This window comes from Solanum tuberosum, unplaced genomic scaffold (genome assembly GCF_000226075.1).
Source record: "Solanum tuberosum cultivar DM 1-3 516 R44 unplaced genomic scaffold, SolTub_3.0 scf00034, whole genome shotgun sequence".
Lineage (NCBI taxonomy): Eukaryota > Viridiplantae > Streptophyta > Magnoliopsida > Solanales > Solanaceae > Solanum > Solanum tuberosum.
In genome coordinates, this window is record NW_006238962.1 from 617,938 (window position 1) to 635,808 (window position 17,871).

Consider the following 17,871-nt stretch of genomic DNA (forward strand, 5'->3'; position numbering starts at 1 on the left):
ATCGATAGTATAATTTGATTGATTTTTGGTGATTTACTTTTAAAATGTCATGTACAATTCATGTTATTTTTAGGAACTTTCGTTTGTTAGGTATAAGATGATAATAAGTTTTAATATATCGCATAAAGTATGTATTAAGATTATTATATAATTGATGTGTATAATTTTTACTCAAAAAATTTGTATACATATTATAAGGAGTGTGAATAGTTTGGTTCATCTATTTATTTTGTAAAAAGTATACCATGTTAAATTATTTGTAATTCAATATTGTTTCATTAAATTAAACATTTTGATATCGTTGAAATCAATTAGATTTCTCTTCAATTTTGGTGTGATTCAATTATTTTTTGGTGATTTGGAAACATCATGTAAGGTTGCAAGTATTTGGCAAAAAGCTCTCTAGCCATTTTTACTATTTAAAAGACGATGAATCAAAGAACGTAAAGAATGAAAAAATAAATAGAGATCCATATATTTATATCATTGTTATAATGTATTGAGCAAACACTAAAGAAATATAAATCATACGAGTGAAAAATATTAATTAATAAAAAACTTGAGATTTCAGAACATATTGTAAAGGATTGAGTATCCAAGAAAAATTAAATCATACAAGAGAAAAAAAAAATACTTAATACGTTGTAGTTTTCTACTCAAGATTGATGTTAAAATTAATTTAATTTCAATAGGATGTAATAGGTTTGAGAAATTAAACTTCGGGTGTTATTTACCTATTAGCTTGTAGTCGTTTCTCTCACTCTAAATTTTTAAAAAATTAATTTTCTTTTTTGATATGATATGATATTTTTGAATTTATTTTAATAAAATTTATAACATACTCTACTCTAATCATTCGGTATGATTATGTATTTATATAAAAGCCTACAATTCTATATAGCATTTTATCAAGAATTTTTATCATAAATTGAACACATTAGATATTGATAGTTTAGGAGTTATTTGATCATCTATTAAATTACTAAAATTTGATTAAACTTTGAAAGTTATATTATGCAATACAAGAGTAATGTTAGATTAACAAACAGAAGATATTTGTTAAGTATAATTGGTGGGGGGTTATGTAAGGATATTACATTAAATTATAATGTCCATTTTATATTTTTTTAGCAATTTTTATTTATTTTAACAACTAATATAAAATTGGAGTTAGAATGTTCTTTTTTTTTTTTTTTTTTTTGGTATTTCTGTTTATGAGTGAAAAATGCAAAGTTAAAGATCCATTATCCCTAATTAATCAAGTACATTTTTTAAAAGTTAAAGTTCAAGGTTCATTTTCCTCTAATAATTAATTAGATTCGTTTTTGAAATTAAAGATAGTCCAAGTACATTCCCCTGAATAAAATGATTTTTAATTTGCTATCCAAAAAGTAAAACATATTACATTAGATTATAAGTATATGTCCATTTTTATTTATCTTTTAACAATTTTTGTACAAATCTCTAAATTCCAAAAATAATTTCAGACCTCTTTTTGATCAAAATATAACCGTTGAAACTATTTTCACATTTCGAAACTTATCTCATACTTTATTATTCTGCGATGATCAATGTTGAGACATTGATATATCTATATTTCACAAATAAAAGGATGGAACTCTTAATGATATCACTATGTCGCATTCATAGTTACGATTTTTTTTTATCTTCGCTTGATAATTGATATTCATTTTGAGATTTGACTTATTTAGATTCGTGTCTGAAATTTTCACTCTATAAGATAAAACATTCATAATTAATTAGTATGATTAGATTATTGTCTTGTCATATATTAATTGAAAAAAATAAGCAATTTTAAGTTTAAACATTTCTTGTATCTTCACCATACCATTTACTATAGTGTGCCACCAAATAATAGAAGCATTATTATATTCCAAGAAGTAGAATTAAGTACCAAATAAATTTAAAACAATATCTTTCTAATAAAAAAAATTGGTTGGACCAAGTAGGATGCAACAAGGCTATAAAGTCTCTAATATTTTATAATCTTAGAGTTAAATTTGTTGAACCATATATAATATTGATGCAAAATCAATCTAATAATTTTAAAATATACATGGATAAAAAGATTATTGCAAATAAAGCATATATATCCAACATGTTGCAAAAAAATCACAAAAAATCTTCCAGAGATAAAATAAGGGTTGCTGGGATCCAATAATCAATTAAAAATTATAATTACTTGTTTTTTTGCTTTTTACCTACTTTTAAATGATTCCTAGGATCATTGACTAAACAAGATCATAATATTAAAATGTAAGTCACCACTCCACTTGTATGTATTATATTATAATAGGTAACAAAGGTAGTACTAATATTTTATGTATCAAATGAGAGATCAACAAGTGCCATGGTCGGATTCATATGATAAAATTAACTCATGAAAATATTAAAAATAACTTTTACAATCGTTCATCAAATAATAATCAATAAATATTTATTTTTATATAAATACACACACAAAACAGTGTATATAATTTGTGTATATTTAACTAACGAATTTAATTATTGTTTGGACACTTAGCAAAATATATATGTTAACTTTCCAAAAATGTTATTCATACGAGCCATTCAAGTTTAGCTTGATTAACGACACACTTATTTGTTAAATCATTCTATTTTGATTTGTCCAATTCAGTCATTCTATAAGTTGGGCTGATATATCATTCATATGATATTTGTAACTGTGATTAAAATAAAATTTGATATAAACTCGACAGTTAGCCCATGACACATTATTTAACCCGTTTGATCCAGTTTATTCGGTCCACATTATAATTCATTTATTAATTCAGTCCATTTTGATACAACTTAAATTCAACTTAACTTTCTCATTTAACCCTCTAGTAGGATGAACGGGATGCTCAACTCTTATTTAAAGATCTTATACTTCAAGTCTTGAAATGAAAAAAATATCATAGTAAAATTATTTTTTCTTTTTAATTAATTTTATATCATGTAAATCTAAATTAATTGAAACCCCAAAATTAACCGAATGAAAACTTAAAAAAGGTATCAAAGAAGAGAATAAAATCTTTAAACGATTTGACTTATTTGTACTTTTCTAATTAAGAAACAATACACGAAGCTACATTTGACATTGTTATTATTATTATTATTCAAAGGACAAATATACCTCTGAACTATCGTAAATGGTATGCAGATATCTTCCGTCATATTTTTGGGACATTAGTGTAACCGCCGTCCAAAAATTAGAGCGTATAAACCATTTACTCTAACGGAAGACTATATAGCGTATAAACCATTTATCCGTCGGATCGGCAGATAAGATTATGACACGTGTATGTCCGTTAGTATAAAGAGTATATATGCTCTAGTTTTTGGACGGCAGAGACACCAATATTCCAAAAATATGACGGATGATATCTATATACCATTTACGATAATTCAGGGTATATTTGTCATGTTTCCTTAATTAAATAAAGTCATACTTACTTAAGCTGACTCTTTGTGGAAAACCATATGGAAACGTATTTGCTTTTTGCCTATTCGTTGACTACTTATTTTTCTAACCGGCTATGGCCGGTAATGGCCGGTAATGGCTTCATATAAATCCTGACCGTCCATTACCTGAAGTGAGATTGGACGGCTGAGATTCACTAATAAGAGTTGACCTTGACCTTTGTTTAATTCTAGAAAACATCAACTATATTGTACCACTAAGATTATATAAGAGTAATTATTTTTAGTTATAATAATGATATTCGAGTCAATTTATATTTGCTTTGATTCGATCTTTGTTATTATCTTCTAATAATATATATTTGCCTATTAATATTTAGGCATGAAAAATTTAATGTTGTTAGTTTTTAGGTTTCACTTTATAGTTTTTTTGTAGATTATTGTAACAAACAAGATTCTTTTGTAAAAACTTAATTTGTTGATATCTTCTAATATATAAGAGTAATTATTTTTAGTTAATAATGATATTTGAGTCAATTCATATTTACTTTGATCCCATCTTTGTTATTATCTTCTAATAATATATATTTGCCTATTAAAATTTAGGCATCAAAAATTCAATGTTCTTAATTTTTAAGTTTCACCAGATTATTTTGGAACGAACAAGATTCTTTTACAAAAATTAAATTAATCAAGGTTCTTTGTTAATATCTTCTAATATATATTTGTACAACTAAGATTACGTAGGAGTAATCTTTGTTTTCACTTGAAAATACGAAGAACAATAAATAAAGATAACAAAAATAAAAATAAAAAAGTAATAATAAATATATATATATATATATATATGTATGAAAAAAATTAAAGTTTATAACAATAATAACATATTTAGTGAGGTATGAGAAGATGATATAACTATACACGATCTTACTTCTACTTTGTAAAGGTATAAAGATGATTTTCGAAAGATATTATGATTTAAGTTAAAATATATCAGATAAAGTATATAAAATAAATATAATAGCGAAGAAACTAGATTGAAAATGAAGTTTACGTGGAAAAAAATCATAAAGTAGTCAAGGAACATATTTGACATGACCAACTTTGAAGAAACTAGGGTTAGAAGTTAGAAAATAGAAATTAGAATGAGTCTACTATCATGACTTTGGTCAATAAATGACAAATGATATTGGATGGAAAACGACCTTTTCCTACGCGTATAATATATGATTTTTTTTGTTTTTTTGTTTTTGTCGATCAATATTCGATACTCACTTTGTAGTTCGATTAATCTGAAATCACCCCATGTAAGGCTAATTAAAATGAGAGAAGTATTTTAACCAACATAGATTGTGATGCAGTGGTGAGATTGTTTCACCCTTTCTGAGGCCTCGGGTTTGAGCCCTAAGTATGGAAAAAATCTTGTTGTGAGCGTCACCCCTGAATGGGTCTTGCAGTGCGCTATCCGAATTTAGTCGGGGCTCTAATGTGGGCTCCGGACACCGGATGAAAACCAACAAAAATAAATAAATGAGAGAATCCTATCATCTTTTTTTCCATTTGTAAGGCTAAAATATGAAATATTTAGTTGAGAACGAAGAAATCATATTCATCACACGATAAATCGACAACTCTTACTGATTTTATTTATTTATTTCAAGTCTTTGGTCACCTTAAAAAGAAAAAGTCTTTGGTCATTTTAAATAAAATAAAAACAAAAGTTTAGTAAATGTGTTTTTCCACTTCATGTTTTGTTCAACATGAATAGAGTATGACCTATCTAAAGGCAAAGGATTTACAACCTCATTCTTCTTGTCTTTTTCTTCTTTGATAATATAATAATCGGATTGACGTTAACTATTTTATCGAATACCTATTATCTCTAACTAATACATAAATATGGAATAACTTAGCGCACACTAAATACCTATTATTTAGTAAACATCGACCATGTTTGAGTCAATTTATACATACTTTAATTATTTTAAATAATTTTTATTATCTTCCACCCGACATAAATACCGTATAATTGCTCACTAAAACTTAGACAAATGAGTCTAAATAATTTTCATGTGAAAATATGAAATATTTTGATATGGACTTTGAAGTGACTAAGGTTAGAACATAGATATTTATTATGACTGGACCATATATCTTTTTTGTCAAACAACAATAGAAAATGAAATATGCTGAAAAACTATATATCTTTTCCTACGCGTATACGTGTGGAATTTTTTCGTTTTCCACTCGATATCGGGTACTCTCTAGAGCTCGATTAATCTAAATTAAAGTCACGCCGCATAAAGAGAATTAAAAGAGGAAAAGCATTGTCCTACAAAAAAAAATCATTCCTGAAACTAGAAACTTCTGATTAAGAGTGGAGGAATCTTATCCATCCCACGATATCCATTACTGATAAGATTCATCCTCGATAACAAGAAGTTCTGGTCCGAGAGGGATAATATCAACCACTTAATGTCCCCCCGATGCATCCATTATGGTTATCTCATACCCCTTTTTCTTTTCGTATGATTTTGCTTACTATAACTTTTTTCAAGTCTCTGTCATCTAGAAAAAAATCTTTGGTCATTCTCAATGGAGTAAGGAAAGCTGGTAATTGGTATATAACATATGCTTATTTTTCCATTTCATATTTTGTTCAACAATGGTGATGTTTGAACAAAGCTTGCTTGATTATTTTATCGGATACCTATAATATCTTACCTAACAGAGGTACGATACAACGCTACCTACCAAGGTCTATAGGAAATATATATACAAATCATTTCGAGATAATAACTAGAACCACCCCTTTTCTGGATCCACCTCACATTAATAACCCGACCTCAACTACCTTAGGTAGGTTTAGACAAGTTTCTTTTGAAGTAAATTCACGACCAAGATTTAGACAGATGAAAAGAAATACTCTAACATTTCAAGACAAAAAAAGAGTTATACAACATTTTAAATGTTTACATGTAAACAACAAGTACATGTTCAAGGTACTATCAAATTGATTGTAAACAAAATCCATGGTGAATGTAACTTGTAGTTTCCTCTTCACAACTTGTGAAGGAAGAAAATTATAAATATTGAACTCTATGGAACCAACTTGTTATCTTTTTATTTACGATGACTATCGATATCGGACATTATCTTGGGCAATTTGCTCTTCTTCTGTTGATATTTGGCTAATGAATACCACACACCACCAGCTGTGTTGATCACTAAACCAGTGACATTCAAAGCATGTACTTCTACTCCTCCCAACAGGACAAATCCAAGTGTCTGAATGAAAAGGGAAAATTTTGAAGTGAAATGTAGGACTCCGACAATCGTGGTAGTTGAAGAAATGAAAGAAAGATTTAAGATGTACACATACCGTAGATCCAACTCCTTTGAGGACTCCGACAATTGTGGTAGTTAAAGCCGAGTTAACAATGGTGCACAAGAACATCGTATAGTTCAAGATGATGCCCATCACCAATGAAAGAATAAGAATTGCAAGAAATGATATTGAACTACTCTGTTCATGGGGGAAAAAGGCCAAGTTTAGAACCACAAAATTTCAATAAGCATTCAGAAAGGATAAAGATAGACTTCAACTAGTACATTAGCCAAGGGAAGATTCAATTTTTTCCATTCGAAATTGTGATCTGAAATTCTAATGAAACGAATAATTTCTTTTCCAGATTTTGCAGATGAAAGGAAGAGTCGACACATAAATTAAAACACAGTCACACACACAAGTGAAAATGCCCAGGTGAAGCATATCTCACTAGTGTAAATAAACTTCTGCACAAACTCAGCTCAATTCAATCTCTAACGAAAAATGATCATCCAGCGCAGATCCATGGAGTATTCATTTATTTGAATAAACTTTATAGATGATAAAGGAGGAAAAACTAGTACCCTTTTCTATTTGATTACTAGGTCTCCTATCCATAGTATGTTTCAGCATTCTCTTTCTTGTTGTTTCCTTCACCTTCATGTTTGAAACGCCTACGCGGCTACTACATTCTTTTTATCTACTTTTGAATTTTTTTTTCTTTTCATTATCTAAACAATGACTCTTTCTCATCTTCTTGTAGTATGAGAGTCCCTTTAAAGTATTAGGATACACAAGTATAGAGGATTCATATAGCAGATCGCAACTAAGAAAAGTATAGTTAAACCATTTCAGAAAAGAAAGTATAGTTGAATGATTAATTTATATATCCTAATTCCTACAAGTTGGCAATATCTCAATTTTCTATTTTTGCAACAGGGGTGTCTGAATCAATGCACACATCTTACCTAATCTACCATGTACCCTCTACCTCGTACATGCACATATGCTGAGCAACTTCCCACCAAAACTAAGACATACTATAAGAAACCAACTAGTCCTTTTTTCCTCCGTTGGGATATGAAATACTTGTCTCATACTTCATTCTAGCCTTCATTGATCATTCTAATTTATTGATACATGCTTCTGTATATCTCCCTTTATGTTTTCCTTTTCTCTTTAACTTGTTTGACAACAAAAGGCAATGATAAGTCGATAACTCAGTCCAGCACTACTCAAGCAGTAACTACCAACTAATCTGTTTCTTAGTATCAATAAATGACTATGTTGACTATACTGAATATATAGCAAAGAAACTAACCTTTGCAAATAAAAGAGATAAAGAATTTGGAAATTCTCCTGTGGCTATGATGAGGAATAGCAGAAATGGCAAAGATAAGAAACTGTTGTAAAACATGATCTCAATCGACGAAAGCCCATCCTCTGCTCCTGACTTCTCAACCAACACAAGGTACATGGTCTGCAAATGAAACAAGGGTATGTAACTAAGATGGAATTATAATTTAATCTCAATAAGTGAAGAGATACATGCAACAAAAAACACTAAATGATAAAAACAAGGCAAGACCTGGAAGAAAACAGAAATAAAGGCCAAACTGTATCCAAAAAGATCAAAGGAAAAATCTCCAAGAGCTGCGATAAGAACTCCGGCAGCAATAAGTAATACGGAAAGTGTTACCTGAAATAAGACAGAAAATTCCATTAGTAGATTTACCTACCAACTTTAGTCATTCTTCTTATCATTGACACACTATAGGTGGTGCCACTTGGTACATGGTTGGGCAAAACCTCAATGGATGATAAAATGGTAGGCGAAAGTAGATGGGCATAGCTTTCTCATTAATCAATGATATATCAATTTGGCATCTGTAGGGAAGAATATATATTAGTAAACAAAAGATTAAGTCTAGTGCCTTATTATTGAGTCAAATTCTACTTGAGTCTTCAAGCCAAACCCACCTATACTTTACAAATGTCGGAATGAATGCCTCCTTCTCCAACTTTTCCTATGTCAGCTACTATTTTGTCAGAGACTAACTATCCTGTATCTTAAAGGGGTAGAAGAAGTTCACTGGCCAACCAGTTTGGTGGTGAACACACTAAATTGTTTACCTCGTGAATACATTAGACTCAAGGTTAATGATAGTGGCTTAAGCATTGAGTAAGGATCAAATGATGACCATTACGTTAGTTAAGGGGGTACCATCTTTTCCCAAATAAATACTTCTCCAAACTAATCTTCTGACTGCATTTTGCTATTTGCATTAGCTTTATTTTAACTGTTTGCGCTGATAGAATAGTCAATGGTAGGTTGAAAGTAAATACAACCGTTGGACTAGCCCACTAGCAAGAAACTCTACACATAGCTTGAAATACATCCCTTTGGTTACGGGCCTGACTTTTAAGTCAGTTATCTTACATATAGAGTAATACAGGCAATATCATCTACATAGTAAACTAAGGAAAAATGTTACCTCTGTGGTTTTCACTTCTCCAAAATTCATAAAACCACAAATCGACTTACTATTAGTATAAAGCTTCCACTTGGTTTCCTCACATGGAGGAATGAAACCAAGACGTAAACAAAAGAAGTTGAGAAAGCTAAAATGCAGAATCAGATTACTGGTGTTTACAAATATGTATACACATTTGGATTCTCTTATTTATAGTGACTAGTGCATGAACATCTGTGTAGAAGTCACGGAAAGCAAAAACAAAAGTAACTACGTAAGTAGAGACAGTCTATCAATTTAAGTATACTGCCACTGCCAGGCATATAATAGCTAATTGTATAAGAAAATCAGAGCTCTATGTTTCCACACTCCCAGATCCCAATTTTTATCAAATTCCAAATAAAGTACAGTAAAGTTACAGTATACACAGAGATGAAAAGATATAAAACACCATCAAGAGATTCGCAGATCTATCGAGGCAACAAGCAACACTGAGAGCACTTAAAAAATGAAGTTACTCTACCGAACTAGTATGAAACCAGGTAGATATCTTAATCACCAACCTGAGTTGTAGGTCTACCCTTTCCGGTAAAGAATCCAGCTACCAGTACAGCAAGTGGCGTAAGCCTTTTGATGGCAATATACATAGGAATATTTACTCCTTTCAAGCTTGCTAAAGCAAATCCCACATTTGCATTGTAGAACAATGAAACTGGGAAAAGTCTTTTTGCAGTCTCTGCATTTAATTCTTTGGCTTTTGTGTATCCCATGACTCTACCAAGGTGTATGAGCAAAGCTGTTGCTATTTGCTAATAACAGTGAATAGACCAGCCAAAAAGGAAAAAAGGTAAGAACAAAAGAAACACAAGTCAACAGTTCACAAGATGATAGAAATCCAATATGTTTTCTGTCTATTCAGCATACTGATAAGTCATGTTATTGTACCTGGACTGTGAGAAGAGTCATTGAGTGGGCATATTGCATGATCACTGCCTTGTTGATGAAAACCATAGCCATAGATGCAATGCCATACGAGAATGCAGCAATTAAACTGTCAGTTAATATATGTGTTCTGTTAGTCAATAAGTTCCTAGAAACCATATACAGTGATATAACTTTAAACAGGCAGGAGATGGTTGGTTTTCTCTTCTGTACAAGACACTCCACTTCCAACCAAGAGGTAACAGGTTAATTTTTTCAAGTCACGAAAGCGGGAAAATAGGAAAAAGCCATTGTCGGCCTATGGGTTGCAGTAAGGTTTATCATATAAAAGATGATTAACTCCAAACAGCATGATCATAATATACTTCTATGTTCTCACACTTAACGGATCATTTTCGTTCTAAGATTGCGAAAAGTAGAATGGGACTACACTTAATTCCCTGATCAATTGATCTTCCTAATATAGTATATTGCTTTCTAAAAGAATGTAAGGACATGTCTACCTCCAGATATTTACTCCTTTTTCACTAGGCTATTATTTAATAAAGCTCTACGAGCCTATCATGCATTCTTGTTGGGGGTGAAAAATAAAGGACTCCCTCAAAAACCCCAAGCTTTGGGCAGAGTGGTATAGTGGAGAAGAAATGTGCCACTCAGCGAACTGAAACAGATGATGTTCCATTCTTTTTGCTTAATTCTTCCAGAAATTTAAACAGATTTCAGGAACATTCACTTCATTCTTTAGTCATTAACAGAAGTGCTGCTTAATCAGCCATTTCAAATTTTTCTTTCAGCAAGTTACCACAAGATTCAGTGGATGCAATTTATGAGGAAACTACCAAACAAGGTAAAAATGTAAAAAGCAAACAACAGAGCTAAAATACAACAAGGAGAAGTCATAATTTACTTGCATGCAACATCAACAACATACCCAGTGTAATCCCACTTGTGGGATTTGGGGAGGGTGGTGTGTATGCAGACCTTACCCCTACCTTGGGAGGTAGAGAGGTTGCTTCTGATAGACCCTCGGCTCAAGGAAAAGCATATCAAGGCAGATCGAGAGAGAAATAACGGAACTGAAAAAATCATGAAAAGCGTGACAAAACATTCTGAAAACAAGAACACTAACTACAACTTAATAGTGTGATGATCGAAGTACAAGAGACACTAACAGAAATTGAAGGACAAGAAACTACAAGAGAAATACTACGACTACTAGTATTAGGATGAATAATCTCCATAAGAAATTTACTTGCATGCAAGTAACTAGAATAATTTAGTTTATTAATTGAAAGAAAACGAACCTCAAATATGGACTTGAATCCATAATCTCCATTTGTCCAACAAACAAAAAGGAAAGAATCCTTCAGTAACAGAAAATCTTTGAACCTTAAAACAGCTTATCACTTCATTGACAGTCCTTTATTTACAAAAAAAATAATCTGCAATTGAATCAAGAAATTAGAAAAGAAGAACAACCAGATTGATATAAAAGCCCAAAAGGATCACATGCACTTCAAATCTGCTAACCAAATCAATCTCTGAGATTGCTCAATTGAGCTCAAATACAGCTTTCAATTAACTCAAAAACAAATCTTTCACACTAAAATTACTGAAATCTCTATAATCAAAGCACAAAATTGGAAAACGTAAAACACCCAGATAAAGAAAAACTCTAAAGCACAATACCCACTTCAGATACAAGCTTTCAATTAACTCAAAAACAAATCTTTCACACTAAAATTACTGAAATCTCTATAATCAAAGCACAAAATTGGAAAACGTAAAACACCCAGATAAAGAAAAACTCTAAAGCACAATACCCACTTCAGATACAAGCTTTCAATTAACTCAAAAACAAATCTTTCACACTAAAATTACTGAAATCTCTATAATCAAAGCACAAAATTGGAAAACGTAAAACACCCACTTCAGATACAGCTTTCAATTAACTCAAAAACAGATCTTTTGCACGAAAATGGAAAAATGAAAAACACCCATATAAAGAAAAACCCAAAAGCACAATACCCACTTCCCAAAATAGCAAAAAGTTACCTCCTTTATCTATAAGTATATATAAAAATTCTCGTGATTACGTGATTTTTCTGAGTATATAGGAATTGAAAAAATGTTTTTTATTTTGGATCAAGGGATGTGTAGTGTAGAGAGTGTTAAAGTGTGTGAAAAAAACTTGGAATTTGGTGTAAAAAAAAGGGATCTTTTTGTTACTATTAATATATTTTGTTTGTTGATGATGACCGTAGGCCATTTTTATCGGCTGCTAACAAAGAAAAAGAAATTTGCCGGAACTTTCGTTTTAGGTAGTTGACTCTTAACGTGCTGTTATTTTATATTTTATTTGTCATATTTACTTGCAAAATTTACCAGGGAGATAATCGATTGAAATGTGTATTTATTGGTTTCGAGATTAGGATATACACAGATTTTATCTTATGTCTTTTAAGGGTTAGATAAAATACTATCTTTAAACATTTCTATTAGATCATGTCTTCGGTAAGTCAGAGGTGTGTTATGTTCTGCCAAATCATCTTCCTCGATCCTTATCTTTTATACATTCTCTACATTTATCTCTGAACCATTTCAGTTTTGCTTTTACTTAGTTTATATTTCACAAGACCACTCTTACTTTATCATGAATAGGTTTGTTCTTAATCATATCTCCTGATATGCACACATATTCATTTGACCATTAACATCATTGTTGCTTTCGTTTTCTGAACTTGTATGTTCTTGATTGGCCAACACACAACTGTATACAACAATGCAGGTCTTATCATTGCTTTGTAGCACTTATCATTAAGCCTATGTGACATTCTTATCACACAGGCACCTAAATATGAGCATCCATTTCATACATCTCGCTCCATTACAATGTGCGACATTCTCGTCAATTTGGATTTAAGATACTTGAAAACGCTTCTCTTGAGTATAGCAAGTGAATCAATCTTCACTTCCACCTTTGTCTCTTATATTATGCCACTGAACTTGCACCCTAGGTACTCGATCTTAGTTATACTAAACCTAAAACCTTTAGACTCTGAAGTCTGTCTCAAAGGTTCCAATCTCTCGTTAAAATATCTCGCCAATCAATATTACATTATCTATGAGAATAACATGCATCACAACACCTTTCCTAAGTATGTCGCACCAATTCATCTATCATCATGGCATATCCTAAAATGAGCATAGGACTAAACCCTACAATCCCATCATGACCGAACCTATTATTCTTACTAGGATCTTAACGCCATCGCGTATGTCTTCAATTACCTAATAAAAAAAATTCTTATACATCCAACCAAACGACTCCGAAAATTAACTTTAAAAACCCAACTCAAACAAACTGTAAAATTTTCTGCCTGCAACAATTTAGATAAGAAATATTCAGAGTTCAAACTTTTCAGCTAAAATGGCAGTGTCCCCTGTAGCTGGTCTCAACTCCAAGCTTTCACTTCCTTCAGGTTCCTCAAATCTCCCTTATTTCAATTGATTGGGCCGCTATTTAGGTTAATTCTTCGTTTCTATTTTGTGTATTTTGGGTTTTAATCTTTTGATTATTTCTTCAGGGAAGCAGCAACACTCCAAATTCACTGGCCAATCAGTGGTAAAGTTCCTTAATTTCTCTTTATTAAGCTAAAGAAATTCCTCATATGTGTAACAATTGCTTGTAATTTTTTATTTTTTTTGGATATAGAGAGCAATACCTATACGCATATTAACTGTGGGGAAGAATAGGTCACAAGGAGTGCAGTTAATAGTTGATGAGTATATGAAGAAGCTCAGGAATTATTGTAGTGTTGATGATGTTCGAATAAAGTCTAATCCCAAAAATGCACGGTATGTTGAAATATTGTCGATTTTTTCGGGTGGATTTGGTATATTTTTATTGGAAATTGGTGAAAACTTGTGAGTTTTAGTCTGTGTTGAACACTAGATGTAATGGTAATGGTAATTTCACTTAGGGATTGAGATGTTGAAGTGATTGACAGAGTTACCTGTTGTTGCTCGGAGGTGATAGGTATCGTTGGAATTAATAGTAGGTTGGATACTATATTTATCAAAAAATGGACCTTCCAACAGAACAACTATGCCTCAATACCAAATAAGTTGGGGTTGGCTATGTGAATCCTCATTGACCATGTTCTTCGTTTAATTTCATCTCTGATTTTTATTTTTTTTGCGAAGTTGGTATGTTTCAATTGGGAATTGGTGATAATTTGTGAGTTGTGGTCTGTGTTGAACACTAGATGTAGTGGTCCATTTCACTTAGACATTAAGATGTTGAAGTGATTAGACATTCCAACAGAACAACTACGCCTCAGTCCTAAACAAGTTAGGGTCGGGTATATGAATGTTCTTCATTTAAATTCATACTAGAAATGATATTTGTCCTTTTCTTTAATTTTTGCCAAGTTGTTATATTTCAATCGGAAATTGGTGATAATCAGTGAATTTTGGTCTTTGTATTGAATACTAGATGTAGTGGTCCATTACACTTGGACATTAAGTTGTTGAAGTGATTGGACCTTCCAACAAAACAACAACTACTCCGCTATCCCAAACAAGTTGGGATTGGCCATATGAATCCTCATTGACCATGTTCTTCATTTAAATTCATCCCCAAATTGTTCGGTGTGTTGAAATTCTGTTTTCTTATTCTTGTTTTTGGCAAAGTTGGTATATTTCAATTGGAAATTGGTGATAATTTGGGGGTTCTGGTCTTTGGATTGAACACACCCTATTTAGTGGTCCTTCTCACTTAGACTTTAAGAACTTGATGTGATTGCACTCTCCAAAAAGAAAATAAAAAAATTTGGTGGTTGTTTGATAATTTCATATCATTAAATAGAGTTGTTTACTTTACTGATATCCCAATGTCCCTACTGGAATCCGTGACAATGTGTTTTACCTATCATGGATGGGATGTAAGTCCCGAAGTGTTAATTTTTAAAGCTTGTTATTTTCATTTGAAACAGTGATGTAGTGGCTCAAATTGAACATGAGGACATTGCTGTTATGGGCCTCATCAAGCCTGATGAATGGGTAAGCGTTCAGAAGTATTTAGAAAATAAAAATTACCCTCTCACCGTCGTAATCTATTTAAAACCAGGTTGTAATGTTGGATGAGCGTGGTCATGATGTGGGATCCGAGCAGATGGCTTCTTTAATCGGAGACGCTGGAAACAAGGTGAGTTATGCTTCATCATGGCAGAGTCTTTTGTTCCTGGTATCATCTATCATGGTTCAGCAGTAAGTATCCCGGCGAGAAATGAAAGTTCTTTCCTGAAATGACCTTACAGATTTTAAAGTCATCACTGGGAAGGGGATCTACGCGAAAAAAATAAACACTAGAATTTTTGAATGACTCTTCTCCTCTATCTTGTAGGGAGCATCAAGCTTACTCTTTTGCATTGGTGGACCTTATGGACATGGTAGACAATTGCGAGAGAGAGCTAACATATCAGTTAAATTGTCATCCTTAGTCTTGAATCATGAGATTGCCTTAGTTGTACTGATAGAACAACTTTACAGGTCAGAGACTGGAACAAACTATTATTCTTTTGAAGTGCTGGTGCCGCTAACCCCTCCCCTGGTCCCTCATTTATGCTGGTAAATATTTCAGTGTTGAGAAGATGGTTTGAGAATATAGTTTCACAACCTGATGTATTCATGCGTCCTGCGTCCTAGTTGCTCTGTGCTCATTAGTCTTTAGAACTAAAAGGCAAACATATATCCTCTGTCCCTCTCCGTATTAGACACTGTCTGAGATAGTATTATTTTAGTCAAGCAAAAGCTTCCTGGAAACGAGATTCAGTGACATGTATTCTACAACTTTGGCGGACACTGTGCTAAAAATGGCTAGCCAGCTAATCCTCCTTTACCTTCTTTATAGGTTCCTTTCATCCATTTATGTACAGTGTCTTGGCATAAATCTTTTTCACCCAAATCTGATTGTTTATCTATCATGTCCATGCATGAATTTCCAGAAACTTAATTGATACGTTGTTCTGAATATTTTGACAGAGGGTGGACCATTCTTAAAGGACAGAAATACCATCACTAGACATTGATGTCTTAACCATGATAAACCAATACTGGTACAGGTAGTACTTCTGCCTAAATATTTGAACTTCTATTCTATTTGCCGTCTTGGTGCCTTGTAATTTACGTTTAATGGATTGGATTTCAACATATGTACTGTACTGACCTTGAGTAGTGAGTAAGGAGAGTAATGGTGTAATTACGTATTTATAAAAAAAATGAGCTTTATTACCCATTGTGCTTCAGTATTTCAAGTGAACTACTTAGCAAACAATCACATGCATTAGCATGATAGCATCTCACACCCTTGTGTAGGTTACCTGATCTGCTGATCATGGAGAAACCTGTCAAAGTCTCCTAACACGGTTGGCTCGTTGAGATTAAATTATTGCCTTTATTGATATATATATTCATTTTGATAGTTTTCCTGATCAAACTAGAAGTTAACATCCATCAAATGGAGTCAATAATTCATTGACTGATATTTTCAGGATTTCTATTTCTTGGAATTGGAAGAAGGAATTGAAATGACTTCCAAATTTCATTCAACCACCATCAGAGCAACTAAACTCAGGTTTGGAATGTCTTTTGAGGATGACCTTGGCCCCCATTATAGATATTCGACGTGCCTAAAGAGAAGAAGGTGGTTGAGAAGTGAGCAGAACCACATTCTTAGATCCTAAAAGTTTGTCAAGGTCTTGACACGTCGAATACTTGATGTTTGGCTTGGTTTACTACACTCTTTGTGAAACCAGATAGTACTTCTATTGCGATGGTATGTGTCATGTCACACCTCTTGATGTGCCTGTCCAGATCTAACGTTGCGATGTTGACAAGCCTGGCCTAGACATTTTAGCCACCACAATGATCTAATTCATTATGCTATGTTCACTATTTCTAATGAATGGAGTAAAGGTTTTGTGTATTTATATCCTTTTTGAGTCTTTGGATTCCAAGTTAGACAAGTATTGTTTCTTGTGATAAGATATTATTCATTTGAAACATTTGCCAAACCAATACACAAAAGACACTTTTGTAGACCAAACTATCTTTTTGATCTTGTTAGAAATTAAAATGGAATATAGTAATTTTCACTTGATATATCTTATATTGTGTATGTAATTTTGTATCTCCTATTGCCATTTGTCATATGTTAATGTTTGCAAATCTCACCAAACCTTTTGTTTCTTATTCTTAAGGGATGACCAAGTGATAGCTAAAATAACTCTTGGCTCTCCTCAATAAGTCGTAAAACCTCAGACGTGTTCCAATTGAAGTTGATGTGTATAATGAAAAAATAAATCTTAGCTCTCCTCAATAAGTCGTAAAACCTCAGACCTGTTCCAATTGAAGTTGACGTGTATAATCAAAAACTAAATCTTGGCTCTCTTCAATAAGTCGTAAAACCTCAGACATGTTCCAATTGAAGTTGATGTGTATAATCAAAGAAGGTGACATATTTTAATCTAATAGATGTTAGTGAACATACACCAAAACGAGTCTTAACAGAAACACTTTATCATGTGTTTAGGTGCTCATAATAACTCAAGAATCCATGTTCAAACTGGCCACAAAGTCACTGGCTGGTTAGTATGTCAACTCAACTCATTATCCTACCCC

The 17,871-nt window shown here is 32.2% G+C and overlaps 2 protein-coding genes across 10 annotated transcripts; one reads left to right on the top strand and one right to left on the bottom strand.

The window, feature by feature from the left end:
- Positions 1-6,357: 6,357 nt before the first annotated feature.
- Positions 6,358-12,514, bottom strand: LOC102582929 (putative UDP-sugar transporter DDB_G0278631). Its single transcript, XM_006342405.2, has 8 exons — positions 12,244-12,514; positions 11,493-11,630; positions 10,192-10,297; positions 9,810-10,055; positions 8,361-8,471; positions 8,094-8,252; positions 6,827-6,970; positions 6,358-6,732 (listed from the first exon to the last, which is right to left on the bottom strand). Exons 2-8 carry the CDS (start codon positions 11,522-11,524, stop codon positions 6,568-6,570), a joined length of 963 nt encoding a protein of 320 aa, XP_006342467.1. The 5' UTR covers positions 11,525-11,630; positions 12,244-12,514; the 3' UTR covers positions 6,358-6,567.
- An 898-nt stretch (positions 12,515-13,412) lies between these two features.
- On the top strand, positions 13,413-17,296 carry LOC102583261 (putative RNA methyltransferase At5g10620). 9 transcript variants are annotated; one of them, XR_001472866.1, is made up of 8 exons: positions 13,413-13,670; positions 13,776-13,813; positions 13,904-14,046; positions 15,186-15,252; positions 15,320-15,397; positions 15,596-15,641; positions 15,742-16,307; positions 16,743-17,296. XR_001472866.1 is itself a non-coding variant. In XM_006342408.2 (8 exons), the coding sequence occupies exons 1-7, from the start codon at positions 13,619-13,621 to the stop codon at positions 15,789-15,791; spliced, it is 474 nt and encodes a 157-aa protein (XP_006342470.1). In that variant the 5' UTR covers positions 13,413-13,618; the 3' UTR covers positions 15,792-15,819; positions 16,234-16,305. The 9 variants fall into 9 exon arrangements, 6 of the variants coding, with proteins under 6 accessions (XP_006342470.1, XP_006342468.1, XP_006342469.1 ...); XM_006342408.2 differs by lacking the exon at positions 16,743-17,296 and having other exon boundaries at positions 15,742-15,819; positions 16,234-16,305; XM_006342407.2 differs by having other exon boundaries at positions 13,422-13,670; positions 15,596-15,741; positions 16,234-16,313.
- Positions 17,297-17,871: the final 575 nt, after the last annotated feature.